Source organism: Cuculus canorus, chromosome 16, assembly GCF_017976375.1.
Source record: "Cuculus canorus isolate bCucCan1 chromosome 16, bCucCan1.pri, whole genome shotgun sequence".
NCBI lineage: Eukaryota > Metazoa > Chordata > Aves > Cuculiformes > Cuculidae > Cuculus > Cuculus canorus.
Genome location: NC_071416.1, coordinates 8,819,365 through 8,833,285, shown reverse-complemented (window position 1 = coordinate 8,833,285; position 13,921 = coordinate 8,819,365). Strand labels below are relative to the sequence as shown.

Here is a 13,921-nt window from a genome sequence, read left to right as displayed (position 1 = left end):
GGCTGCGGGAGCTGGGGGAGCTGCTGGGGCTGTGGGTGCTGCTGGGGTTGTGGGAGCTGATGGGGCTGTGGGTGCTGCTGGGGCCATGAGTGCTGCTGGGACTGTGGGTGCTGCTGGGGTTGTGGGAGCTTCTGGGGTTGTGGGAGCTGCTGGGGCTGTGGGTGCTGCTGGGGCTATTGGGAGCTGCTGGGGTTGTGGGAGCTGTGGGTGCTGCTGGGGTTGTGGGAGCTGTGGGAGCTGATGGGGCTGTGGGAGCTAATGGGGCTGTGGGTGCTGCTGGGACTGTGGGTGCTGCTGGGACTGTGGGAGCTGGTGGGGCTGCTGTGGGTTTGGCTCAGTGCTGGGGGGCTGAGGACCCCCCAGTCCCAGAGCTGAGCATCGGGTGATGCCGAGAGCCTGCACACCCAGGGCTCTCGCCGCCCAGGCGTGGGTGCTGCCGCCCTGCCCCCTTTCTGCGGGTGGATTTGAGGTTTCTTCGGCTCGACGCTCAGTCGGGTGCAGTCGGGCGCGGGGAAGGAAATGGGAAACGAAAGTGATGCTGATGAACAGAAAGGAAACCCGCGCTTTGCCCCTCCCAGCAGCGCTTTTAAAGCGGAGCCCGGGGGGGGTCGGAGCCGGCACCGCACCGCTTCGCCTTCGCTTTCCTCTGCCCCGGAGCAGTCGGCGCCGCCGGTCCCGGGCGCTGGAGCTGCGGGAGAGCCCTGGCCGGGCTGGTGAGAGGCGGTCCGGGGTACCGGGCGCGGGGATGCAAGGATGGGGCAGAGAGGGAGTCCTGGGATGTGGGCTGGGACGCTGCTGCCCCCCGGTGCAGGTGCTCGGTGCCGGTGCCCGGTGCCGCCGGTGCTCGGTGCCCCCGGTGCCGGCGGGCGGGGTGGGGCGGGGCCGCCGTGATGCAATTTCCGCGAAGTCCAGCCCCGGTTTGAATGCGGGGAGGCCCCAGGAACGAGACCGGCGGGGGCAGCGACGAGTGTCCGGCTGCGGTGAGAGCGGGGGGCGGCAGGGAGGCTGTGCGGCGCCCTGGGGCCGTGCTGGCTGCTGCAGGGCTTGGGGGGGCTTGTCCCGCTTGTCCCGCTCAGCCCCTGTTTGCTCCTACCCCGGCTCGGAGCATCCCCTGCCCCAGCACCCCCTCCTCAGCATCCCTGCCCTGGTACATAGCATCCCTGCCCCAGCTCGGACATTCCTGCCCCAGCATCTCCTCCTCAGCATCCCTGCCCCAGCTCGCAGCTTCCTTGCCCTTGTATACAGCATCCCAGCCCCAGCTCGGAGGGTCTCTGCCCCACTCACGGCATCCCTGCCCCAGCTCGGAGCATCCCCAGCCCCAGCATCACCTCCTCAGCATCCCTGCCCTGGTGCATAGCTTTCCTGCCCCACTCGCAGCATCCCTTTCCCAGCTCACAGCATCCCTACCCCAGCTCACAGCCCCCCTGCACTAGCTCTTTTGGGAGAGAGGGGGGATGTCACAGCCAGGGTGCAGGTCTTGGGGTGCAAAGCCCCAGGCTGGAGGACAGGGAGCACCTGGACTGGCAGGGGTATGCAGTGCCACCTCCAGCAAGCAATAGCCAGCACGTCTCCCATCCCTACTGCTGCTTCTGTGCTTTGGGAATGTGGTCTGGGAACTCCTAGTGAACTTTTTCGAGTTGGCTAAGGCAAATGCTGGGGGAGTGGGTGTCTGGCTGTGTGCAAACCGAGGAGTTCGTGTGTGCCCGCTGACCTGGGCAGCGGTGTCACAGCTGTTGCTTCGCAGCAGCCAGGCTGGCAGGAACACACTGGCTCTGGGTGGGATGTGGAGTGAACCGTCTCGTTGGAAACAGCTGGGGAAAGGAGGGCCCCCAGCAACTTCTGAGGTTGGTTTTGCCCAGGAGGGAAACACTGGAGGGGCTGTGGTTTCACTGCAGCCAAGTCGATAACTGCAGGCGATGGGGTGGCACGGGGCAGCATCCCCAGGGCAGCATCTGTGGTGCAGCTCCTCTTCCACAGGTGCCAAACCCTTCCAGCCACACCATTTGCATGCAGGGCGCTCAGGGATGTTGCGCTGGTCTCACCGCACTGCTCTGAGCGCTTGTGACTGAGAGGAAAAAAACCTCCCTGGGTGCCCAGGTCGGTGTTTGGCCAGGTCTGACAACCGGGGTGCGAGGCTGTGGTCCCCCAATGTGCCTGGGGCGTGCCGCTGGCCTGTCCCCATCCCTGCGAGGGGCTGTTCTGGCACTCTGACCCTCATTGCTTGTTCTGATCGAGGGGTACGTGGCTCGCCCCAGCGCAGCGTGTTGCCTAATCTGTCAATAATTAATCAAGGCAAGACCTGACATGAAGGCCACCTTCCTTCTGGTAGGCTGGGATGGCGGAGGGGTGTGGAACGGCAGGACTTGGCTGCAGAGGCGAGATGAGCATTTCTCTGCCACGACTGTGCTTCGTCTTGCCATTTCCAGGGAAATGTGATTATCCCTTGCGTCAGCGTGGCCCTGCGAGGCGCCTGGCGGGGACGATGCTTGGACATAGCATGGCCTAGCCCTGACCTGAAGCTTCTTCCTGAGCACAGAGGAAATGCCATTGGCAAGACGATGGCGTGGTTTGATTTGTTTCGGTTTGGTTTGCAGTGAGGCTGGTCCGGTGCTGGGCAGCAGGGTGTGTGGCCGTGTCGGTGCCTGGGCAGGGTAGGTGCAATGGGCAGATGTTTGCCCCGAAGGGGCCCTGAGCCTCCGGGAGCGAGTGCAGAGCTGGGCGTGCAAGAACGCAGCCTGTCCATCTGCTAGAGTGACTTGTTTCACCTCTCAGTGCAATGCAAGTGGCTTTAAACACCAGGCTGGGCATTCCAGGACCACTGCAAAGCAGCTTGTTTTTCTTAAAATGTACAAAATTCAGCTTGCAAATCGCAGTCTGTAAATATTCCTGTCGATCAGCTCTTACCTTCCTTGGGGCACTTGGATTTTGCCTTGTTGACAGGGTTTTATTGGTAGGACGGCTATTGCGTAGTGCACCTCCCTAAGCTTCCTTGTTCCCTGCATCTTTCCTCCGCCCAGGCTTGGATTGCAAAAGTTCCCATAGCTTTTTCTCTTTTCTCCTTTCTGTGCCGGTGTAGGATGGTTGTAGAGAGAAAAAGGCTTTAATTTGGCCTCAGTGCCTGTGCTGTGCGGAGACTTTAAGAGGGGTTCGCACTTCCTCTTCCCTCCCACCTCCAGACCCAGGACGTGTTCTGGGAGCTTGCTCAAAATCAAAGGCTTTCCTAAAAAAATAAACAGCGAAGGAATTGACCCTTTAAAGGCAGAATATTCCCTCTTAGCTTTTTCATACCGGGGTGCCGTGCCTTTGGGATGAAGACGAGCAGCCCGGCTGTCCTGTACAGTCTTTATAGGGAGTTCTTAGGACGTTTAACCGAGCAGGTCGGTGCCGCAGGACCGTGTCTCCTCTGGGCTCTGCGGCTGTGGACGTGCTGGGATCAGGGCGCTTGGCTCCTGCTCCATGAGCCGAGAGCTGGTGATCAGATTTCATCCTCTCTTGTGTGCGTTACCGAGGTATTGTGGAGTTTACAGCCCACGTGAATGTTGCAAAATCCTGACTGTGAGGGCTTTTCCCTGGAGGGCTCTCCTAAGGAGGAGAATTCCAGAGGAAGGAAGGTGAAACTGCTCTTGGAGGGAAACCAGAGTGTTCCCAAACCCACGGATGTCAGCCCCAAAATAAGCCCCGGTTCCACCAGCAGAGCGCTGCTCACCTCTGCCAGCTTCAAAGGAGATGAAGGCTCTTCGAGGCTGAGCAAGACCACGGGCGCCTCTCTGGGAATTCCTGCTGGCTGATGTTTGGCAGCCGCCTGGCTCCGCTGACCCCTCGCTGCCACATCGTCCCCCCCTCCTCCTTCACTGCCCGCTGCCATCCCCACTGCGCCCTGTGTGGAGTTCCCACAGCAAGCTGAGCCCGCGGCAGCGGGGACCATGCCTCTGCCCTGGGGTCCCGCTTAGCGCCAGCCAATTCCTGATGTCCCCGGGAAAGCTGAAATGGAATACTGCCTCTTGGCATCACGCTTTGGACCAGGACAGTCTTCCAAGCCTGGCACAGGAGGGATATTTGCCCCCTAAAAGATGTTTCCCGTCGTGCAGGGCAGTGCTCCCCAAACCGCTGCCTCGATTCCTGGTGAGTTGGGGGTTTGCTGGTGTTCATGTCTGGAGCCCTCAGCACAGGAAGAACATGGAGCTGTTGGAGTGAGTCCAGAGGAGGCCACAGAGATGATCCAAGGGCTGGAGCACCTCCTGTACGAGGCCAGGCTGAGGGAGTTGGGGTTGTTCAGCCTGGAGAAGAGAAGGCTCAGGGGCGACCTTAGAGCAGCTTCACTACAGAAAGAGGCTCCAGGAAAGCTGGGAAGGAGCTCTTGGTTGGGATAGGATGAGTGGAATGGTTTTGAGCTGAAAAAGGGGAGATTTTGATGAGAACTTGGGGAGAAATGTTTCCCTGTGAGGGTGGGGAGGCCCTGGCCCAGGTTGCCCAGAGCAGTGGTGGCTGCCCCATCCCTGGAGGTGTTCAAGGCCAGGTTGGATGGGGCTTGGAGCAACCTGATCCAGTGGGAGATGTCCCTGCCCATGGCAGGGGGATGGAACTGGATGGGCTTTGAGGTCCCTTCCAATCCAAACCGTTCCATGATTCTATGACCCTGTGAGGGTTCAGTGGGAGCAGCCCCCAGGCCAGCGCTGCGTTTCCTTTATTGTCTTGCTGGGGATCAACAGAGCATTTCCTGGTGCCCTTGGGCAGCAGACAGTGTCCCACTCCCCATCTTGCCTTTTTATTGTTTATAGATGCTCTCTTGTATTTTTTGGCTTGCCAAATTATTTAATTTCAATGCGAAACAATTTCTCTGCATCACTTGGCAGTCAGGCAGCACCAAAACCTCTGCTATGGCCCCAACCTTTTTATTTTGTGGTAGAATCAGAGCAAAAGAAGAGCTCTTGAATCTTGCACAGCAGCTGAGCTGCAGAAACTGTTTTCTTCTGAGGATCATGACCTCGTTACAGTCAAACAATGGAAATACCCTGGCTCCCTGCTGGCCCAAGCCCCACTCCAGATCGAGGATGCTCTTCCTTAGCACTTGTGTTCATGTCCAGCATCTCTGCTGGGGCTTTGGGTGGGATGATGCTGCCCAAGCAGGACCACAGTGCTGTAGGTTTGGATGGTTTATAGATGCCATGGCAGGGCTGTGCTGCCCATCTGGCTGTGAGCTCGTGCTGCAAGTCAGGGCTGCCAACCTGCACGGGAGCGCTGCAGGTACAGGCTTGGAAACTGAGGCGCAGAGATGCATTGGAGTGGTTTAGCTGAGATGTGACACAGTGACTTGAATCGTGGCAGAGGAAGAGGCAGCGCTGCCATGGGACTTCACCGCAGAGTCTAACAGCTTACCAAAACAGAAACTAGCAGTTCTGCCTAGCGCCAGGCTTGCTGCCAGACCTTGAGAGATAATAGGGCTGGTGTTTACCCACCAAGCGCGTGTGCAACCTGCTGCACGATAGAGCAGTGGGATTAGGTGATTTCCTCCTCGCTCAGCACGGGTAGGGGCTGTGGCAGGGGTATGGCATGCAAGGAGCTCACTAACAGTGAGCTGGGAAGGGTGGGTGATGCTCCAGCTGCTTCTCCCCCTGCAGTACCAGCTCGGTGTTTGCTGCCTGGAGCTTCAGGTGGCGCAGCAGCTCCAGCACCCCACCGACTGCTTCACTGAGCAACCCACTTATCCCAGAGATAGGGAAAGGAGTCTTAATGAGTTAAAACTGAAAAGTATGTCTGCAGTGCCAAGTTTGCTGCCCTGCTCAGTTGTCTGCCGGACCGCAGCTGTAAATATTACTTATTCCCTGTCCCTGGAGAGCCCGTCCTTTGTGGCTGTGGGTCTGAGCCCAAGGCGGACACTCGGCACAGGGCTGGTGGCTTTGCTTGGCAGCGCACCGTGCCCGCAGAGCCGCTCCGGAGTGCTCCCTTTGCCCCAAGCTGGGCGGCCCGACCACAAATCCCTGCAGCATCGTTCTCAGGGGTGCTCCCAGGCTCTGGTTACCCAGGAAACTCCTGGAAAATGCTGGAGCCGGTGGTCGGGGAGGGCAGGGAGCAGTGAGTCACCTTTCTCACTGCCTGAGCTCTCCCAGCGGGTGTTTACCGAGCTGTCGGCCGGAGGAGATGCTGGCAGGTCCCTGTTCCAGCATGCCTGCCTCCTGGCCTTCAGTGCCACATCCGAGGAGCAAAGACAGTGGATGCTTTGTTAATTAATTCCAATCAATCTTGTGTGCCACAGGTTGAGGTGGAGTTGGGGCTTGGAGCTGGGTTTCTCCCGCTTGGCCTGGGTGGCAGCAAGGCTGCAGGATCGGACCCAGGAGGGAGCAGGGAAAAGAAAGAGAAAGTTGGCAGGAATGCACCGAGGCTGGGGAGGCACCGGCAGCGGGAAGAGGAAGTCGGATTGTCCGGCCACAGTCTGGGAGGCGGTCGTGGTGGCTGTGGGGAGCAGAGTGGGCTCTCCAGGCTGCAGGCGGCTCTCCTGCCTTGAGTGGTGAAAGCCAACGGGCTGCAGGCTGCGACACGCCGGGACCGAGCTGAGCGCTGCCGGGAGCTCTCTGTGCTCGGCAGCCTGGTGCCCTGTGGGACACGGTGCCCTGGGGCGTGAGCTGGCGGGTGAACGGAGCAGGGCGAGCGCCTTGGGACGGACCCCAGGAGCTTGGGTGCCGGGGCTGGGGGTGACTCTGGGTTCCTGGCTGCTTACTGGTGAGGGCGGCCGGGCTGTGCCGATACCTTGGCGTGTGCCCAGCCAGGGACCTGCTGATGCTTCCTGCTAAACCATTTGTTCCTCCTTCCTTTGTCAGGCTTTGTGAACTCACACCAATGGCCGGCAGGTACGTAGCAAGCTAGGAAACTGCCTCTCCGTGGTGCCTCCAACCCTGGCATCAGCTTGTAGGAACTTCCCGCCGTTAATTTTGCTCCGATCAAGTTGCTGCCAAGGATGCCGACGGCAAATGGCCTGGCGGTGCCGCTGAGCAGCCTCCAGCAGCAGCTGGAGCTGCGCCTGGTCTGCTCCAAGTGCAGTGTGAAGGAGAACGACATCACCTACCACCTGCGAGATGTGGAGCACAAGTGCATGTATGAGATCCTCCTGGCCCGCCGCCGCCGGAGCACGGTCTGGAGGAAGGTGTCCAGGCGGCCGGGCTTCCCCAATCCAGCACGCTACGCTGTCTGCAGGTACTACGTGGTGGGTCAGGGCTGTAGGAAGCACATGAACCAGTGCACCTTCGCCAGGAGCGCAGAGGAGGCCATGGTCTGGAACTTTGAGAGGGACCAACAGCTGGAGCGGCGCCGGCTGAAGGCGGCTGTGCTGCAGGCACAGCTCGGGGGTGGCACCACCACCACCGCCAGCATCGCCAGCGAGATCACCAGTGAGTTTGGTGGGCAGTTCCAGGAGATCTGCAAGCGTTGCTTCTTGGGCTGCCCCCAGCGCATCTCAGCGAGCAGCCAGGGGTGGCTCTGCGAGTTCCACCAGATCTGGGACCCACTCCTGGTGCACGTGGTGTTGGACGGCCGGCGCAAACAGCAGTACACCGCCATCCGGCCCTGCCCCGAGTTCATGCCGACCCTCAGCTACTGCCGGTTCGTCTCCAGGGGCCAACCCTGCAAACACAGCCTGAGGCGCTGCTGGTTCGCACACAGCGATGTGGAGATGGCCGTCTGGGAGGCTGAGAGGGAGCATGGCTTGGTTCGTTCCGACCTGCTGCCGACTGCAGAGACCTGCAGCACCAACGGTGAGCTGCCGGCGCCTGCGCCCGTGCACTTCTACTGCCAGCTCTGCCTGGTGACCTTCAGCTCGCAGGAGAGCTTCGAGAGCCACTGCTCCTCTGTTGAGCACGTGCAGATGCTCTCGGCAGACACCTCTGTCCAGTGGGTCTACCGCGCGCCACCACTTGGGCTGACCAAGTTCTCGCTGTGCAAGAGGTAAGGCATCCATGTGGTGCGGTGGGCAACAGGGCAGGGGCAGCTCCCCAGGGACCCCCGTGTCACCTGGGATATCTCTTTCCCAACAGAGCGGAGGTGTGCGAGATGGGGAACAGCTGCACCAAGGCTCATTCCAATGAGGAGTTGCAGGAGTGGATCCAGAGGGTAAAGGTTGCTGTGAAGAAAAAGAAGCAAGCGCTGAAGGAAGGGCTGTTGTCCTACCAGGACCGGCTCATCACCGAGTATCGGATGTGCTCCAACGAGGTGTTGATTGTGAGTCATGGGCAGCAGGGTGGGAGCGCATTGGTCTGCTGTCGCCAAGAGCCACTTGTGCAAGAGCTTAGGAACAGAGCCCACCACTCACCTTTCTAATGGTGATGCAGAAGGGGGTGTTGCATCCCTGTTCCCCGTTTGAGACAGTGATGCGAGAGCCAGCGTGTGGTACCCAATCACAATGCTCTGCCGTGGGTCCTTTCATTTCCAAAGGCTGCTGCCTGGTGTTTCTGAGCAGCGGTGGTTAAGGACTGAGCGTGAGGATTTGCTGATTGTCCCCTCTTGGGAGGATGAAGAGGAGAGGCAAAGAATAAAGGTGGAGGGCTCTGCAGGATATCTGTCACTGGGATGTTGTCCTCAGTCCTGCTCCTCTTGTGCCTCCCCACAGATGTCTGAGCACGTCGAGGGCGTCAGCGTGGTGTGCGAGCAGCCCCTGCATGTGCAGTCAGAGGACAGGAGGATGAAGTACTGCTGGGGGTTCAAGGTCCACTCCCAGGTAAGCCCAGCTCCGTGCCGCGGGAACCTGCGAGCCACCAGCAGCACCTGATGTGTGCGGTCCTTGTCCTTTGGAGTTTCTGTTTTTGCTTATTTAACCATTATTTCTGCAAGGGGCAGGAGGATTTGGGGATGTTGCAATGGGGACATGGGTTGGGTATGTGGAAGCAGCTTAGATGCTGCTGTGGAGCCATGTGGGAGGGGTGCAGCCACTGTGTCTCCTGTCTCATCTTGTGCAGTGGGGCTGGGATGAACCCGGCTGCCCTCAGCTCCTCCAACACGTTATCACAAATAATGAGATTCAGCCTCTTTCCCGCCCAGGGTTTCGTGGGTGTTGGGGGAAAGAGGCTGGGTCTAAATGTGCTCTCCAACTCAGGAGGTTTCCTTCTTATAGCAGACTCCTCAGTTGCTATAAAACTGAAACCTGAGGTTAAGAGCTTGAAATAATTGCTGTGGGGTTGTATGAGGAATAGGCTTCTTCCAGGAGGATTTCCAGAGCACCCTAGGTTCAGCGTGGCTTTCAGTTCCTGCAGCAGCTTTCAGTAGGAAGCACTGCTGGGAGGACCTCATCAGCTGCTGGGGTCTTCTCCTGGCTGCCCTCACTGTGTCCCTGTCTTCTCCTCGACCGGCAGATGCCTCTGCAGCATGTGGCGCTACTGAAGCGGGAACCTGGAGTCAACTTCTACCTCTCGGTGGATGGGCTTTCCCGGGGCCTCCAGTACGTTCGGGGGGAGCATGTGGCCACTCTGCCTTCCTCCCCACGCACCGCGCTGGTGGACGTCTGCATGGAGTGCTGCACACTGGGTGTCTTCGAGCAGTGGGTGGTGTTTGACTTTGGCAAACGCCCCGTCCTCATTCAGAAGATCAAGGTGAAGGTGGGCCGGCGGGACGCCCCCCAGCACATCCCCGGCAACTGGGAGAGCAGCCGCCCCGTCAACTTTGTGCGATGGGATAGAGGGAACCGGATCATCGTTCGCAGTGTGCCAAGGACCAGTGAAGATATGGATCTGCTGGCCAAGTACAAACCTCCCGCTCTCGCGTTGGGCTGCCAGCGGGAGGGTAGCATGTCTGTTCCCATCACCCATCTCAACTATCGTGAGAGGATGCATAGCTTCCTATTCCGTGAGGAAGAAGCTGAACAGGCTCTGATTGCCAAGTAAGTGCCAGATGTGGGTCCAGACAGGTTCCTCCTCACTGTAGACCACAAGGCTATCGCTAACCCTTGGGGCTGTGCTGCTGCTGAAGTCTGTCCCTTCTGGGTTGGGTCCAGGCACACTTTCTCAGAGAAATGGAAACCTCACAAGATAGATGTCTTGCTTGGTAGTGATAGGAGAGGAGGAGCTGGGTCTCGTCCTGCAGCTGTGGATTAGCTAGAAGCATGATTTCTGTCCTTGTGTGCTCGGGGGGCTGTTGGACCCTCTCTCAGGGTAGGTGGCCCCTCTCAGCAGCAGGGAAGGTGGTTGCACCGATGGTCCACTTCGTTGCTGTTCATTTGGGTGTTTCCTCCTTTCAGACTCAACCTGCGGGTCCTCGTCTTGCTGACCCCCATGCTGGAAAGCTTCTCCATGGGGATGAAGTTTGCTCTCTCTGGTGAGCTGTTTGCTGAAGTGCCTACCCCTTATAACCTCTCGCCGGACACAGACGAGGGCTACCTGCTGAGCAGGTCTGTGCCCACTGCTTTCCTGGCACTTGACCCACCTGTAGACAATCGGGTTTATGAGGTTATTGTGGAGCATAAAGCCACCACGGAGAAGACCATCTGGCTACAGATACCAAAGAGATGCTGCTCCGAGCTGAACTTCAAGCCGAACACCTCCTACAGGGTGGAGATCCAGTTCCAAATCGACCAGCTGCTGTTCCGGCAGTGGCACCACGCTGTGGATCGCCTGTTGGATGAGAAACTGGTCTTACCAGATGTCGCCAGTTGCTCTGTCCCCTACTGTCTTGGGTCACCACAGAAAGGGAACAGCAAGCAGAAACTAGCCATCTCCTTCATCACAGGCCAGACAACCAGCAACCGGCAGGTCCCACCTCTTCTCATCTACGGGCCTTTTGGCACAGGGAAGACATTCACCTTGGCGATGGCCACCATAGAGATCCTCAGGCAGCCCAACTCGCGGGTGCTGATCTGCACTCACACTAACAGGTTAGCAGAGGGTGAGGGAGGAGGCAACCAGAGTCATGAGCTGAGTCCCTGCACTGGTCCTGCACTTGCTGGGATGAGCCAAGATGTAGATGGAGCTGAGCTGCCTTTTTCTTAATACGCATTTTAATTACTGGTTTAAAGAGATCCATTTTGATTTAATATGCTTTAAACTGCTTTAGCGCTTCCTGCTGGGAAGACGCCTGGCATGGGTGGAAGTCTTTGTGGAATAGGCAGCATATTCCTGCCTTATTATGAAATGGGGATGGGTTTGGCAGGACAGTGTTCTCTGGCCTTTACTGTGTACTGGAGAAACAGAAGCCGTTGCCTGCCCTCGCTGGGATGATGTTGTGCTCCACTTGCCCTTGAAGCCTATTGTGCTCTGCGCAGATGCCACTTTTTTTTGACTTTTCCAGGGAGACTTTGGGGAAGAGGAAATGCAGATTTGGCCCGAGTGCCATTGAATCTGCCTTCCGAGAAACCAGGCCAGGATTGTTAAAATTAGAGCAGTTACACTGAGAAGACTGTCCACACCCGATCCTGCAGGCTGCTACTGCCTGAGTTTTTAATGTATAATAGATGGGTGACTGCTAATCTTAGCCTGTTTCAGGCTGTCTGGTTGCACTGAAGCTTCATCGGCAGATCTCGTGTCACCCGCCCAGGCTGGGGTTGGTCAGCTGTCAGAGGAGAGGTGCCGAGTCATGTCTGTGTGACTTTGCCCTAGAGAGAAGCAGGGCCGCAGATTTTGTTGGGTACATTGCATGACCAAGAGATGCCCTAGTCCCGAATATCAAGCTCCCATTTTAAACTGTGCTCTCCAAATAGGCTTGGAATTGGTGGCTGTGTAAACACCGTCTTCTTTGAGCGTATGTGAATGTCTTTTGGGACGAGCGAGCTGTCAGCCAGAGCTGGGGAGAGCTTGGGTGCATGTTGGTGCATGATCAGATGGTGCTTTGGGATGATGGTCATAGCACTGGGAACGACACTTACAGTTCCTTGATAGTTTCCCTTCTTGTTCCCCTGTAGTGCTGCTGACATCTATATCCGGGAGTATTTCCATAACTATGTGACCAATGGGCATCCGCGGGCTGTACCCTTGAGGATTATATCTACTGACCGTCCCACCAACATGACGGACCCCATCACTCAGATGTACTGTTGCCTCTCGCCAGACCAGCGCTCCTTCCGGCACCCCACGCGGGCAGAGATCGACAGGCACCACATCATTATTACCACCTCCACCTTATCAAAGAACTTGAAGGTTGAACCAGGCTACTTTACCCACATCATGATTGACGAAGCTGCTCAGATGCTGGAGTGTGAAGCGTTGATTCCACTCTCGTACGCCACTTTTGAGACCCGGATTGTCCTCGCTGGGGACCACATGCAAATAACCCCAAAGCTATTCTGTGTTGGGAATGGACAATCTGCTGACCATACCTTGTTAAACCGACTCTTTCAGTTTTACCAGAAGAAGAAGCATGAAGTGGCCATGAAGAGCAGGATCATCTTCAATGAGAATTATCGTTCCACTGCAGGCATAATTGAGTTTGTCTCCAAGCACTTCTACATTGGCAATGGCAATGCTATCCAAGCCAGTGGGAACATCCCACCCCATCCTGAAATCTACCCACTTGTGTTCTGCCACGTGTCTGGCATGGCTGAAAGGGATATGTCCATGATTTCTTGGCACAACGCCTCCGAGATAATACAAGTGATTGAGAAAGTGAAGGAGATCTATCAGAGGTGGCCAGATGAATGGGGTGTCCGAGATCTGAAGAGGATCTGTGTGGTCTCCCATGGGATGCAGGTATGTAGGAGAACCACGTGTTCCCCTCCTGAAGGGGTGATATGTGCAATGCTGACCACTCTCTAAACTCTCCCTAATAAACGCTGAGCAATATTTATGATAAACCTGTCTCTTGTGCCACCAAAAATAGGGACTCTGAGGTCTTGCATGCCACCAGTGGTTTGTCAAGGTGGTCTCTGTTTGGGTACGATGTCATGGGTGGTTGGAGTGGAGATGCCTCATGGTGGTATAGTTTAGCTGAAGGTTTCTTTCAGCACCTTCTAGGCAGCTTAACTACAGGGCAGACTGGGACCACTGGCTGAATGACGTGTGGCTGCTGTCGAGTAACTTGGGGAACCTGCAGCTGAGCAGGGTGAGGGACCTTGGTGTTGGGTGGGGGACGTTTTTGAGCTGAAACTGCATTCAGTTCTGCCTATTTCTTCCTTACCAGGTTTCTGCAATAAGACAAGAACTGAGAAAGAAGCAGCTGCAGGATGTCGTGGTAGAAAACTATGAAAACTTGCCAGGTTTGTGTCTTGTGCAATAGCTGATCGTGCCTGGCTGCATGTTGAGGTCTTCTGTGTGAGAGGGAGAACTTTCCCACTTGTCTTGGTGAACGGCAGAGTCTATCACAGCTACAGCCACTGTGAAATGAGCAGGGGGAAGAGATGCTGGGTCATTAGCAGAGGTCTTGCTGGCATCTTAACATTTCGTCCTTGCTAAAATACAAAATACCCGGCTGATCTTGTGGCAAAATATGTCTCTGGGAGGGTGCGTGTGGTGCTGTTAGCGAAGCTCCCCTGCCCTTCCCCGTGGCTCTGCCACCACCGCAGCCCACGTAGTGCTGATTAGGAGGGAGTGCCTGAAAATCCTTTGGCTGCTTTCCATCCTCTTCTGATTGGCAATTCTGTGATTTCATCCTTTCCTTGGTGAGTAAGATTTCACACTGAATTAAATCCACACCCAACTGTCAACTCGTTTCAAATATAAGGAATGTTGCTTTGTAGGAGGGTGAAAACCCCGTATGTGCGATTCCAGGGCCCTGAGCATGTGTGAATCATGTGAAGCCCCAAGTACCAGCGGGGGAGGCTGGGAATAGAAGGGAATTGAAACCAGGACGGTCTGTGGGTACCAGTCACAGCAAAAAATCACAGCACAGCTCGCCAAAGGAGGAGTCTGCGGGTCTGGATGACAAGAGGAGGATAGGGCTGGTTTTGTCCTCAAGGACTTAGTTTATGACTCATCTATGCTTTTATTATTATTTTTTTTTTTATAGTGCAGCTGGG

General features: G+C 56.8%; 1 protein-coding gene across 3 annotated transcripts in view; it reads left to right on the top strand.

The window, feature by feature from the left end:
• Positions 1-593: 593 nt before the first annotated feature.
• Positions 594-13,921, top strand: part of HELZ2 (helicase with zinc finger 2) — a 28,456-nt gene continuing 15,128 nt past the window's right edge. Inside the window, exons 1-8 of one of the 3 annotated variants that reach the window (XM_009562656.2) lie at positions 594-713; positions 6,816-7,935; positions 8,025-8,208; positions 8,597-8,704; positions 9,336-9,859; positions 10,217-10,849; positions 11,873-12,656; positions 13,087-13,162. In XM_009562656.2, the coding sequence (XP_009560951.2) occupies positions 6,953-7,935; positions 8,025-8,208; positions 8,597-8,704; positions 9,336-9,859; positions 10,217-10,849; positions 11,873-12,656; positions 13,087-13,162 (3,292 nt within the window). In that variant the 5' untranslated portion in view covers positions 594-713; positions 6,816-6,952. Of the gene's footprint in view, positions 714-903; positions 981-6,815; positions 7,936-8,024; positions 8,209-8,596; positions 8,705-9,335; positions 9,860-10,216; positions 10,850-11,872; positions 12,657-13,086; positions 13,163-13,921 lie in introns of those variants that run through there. The other 2 variants (XM_054081488.1, XM_054081489.1) reach the window with 2 other exon arrangements.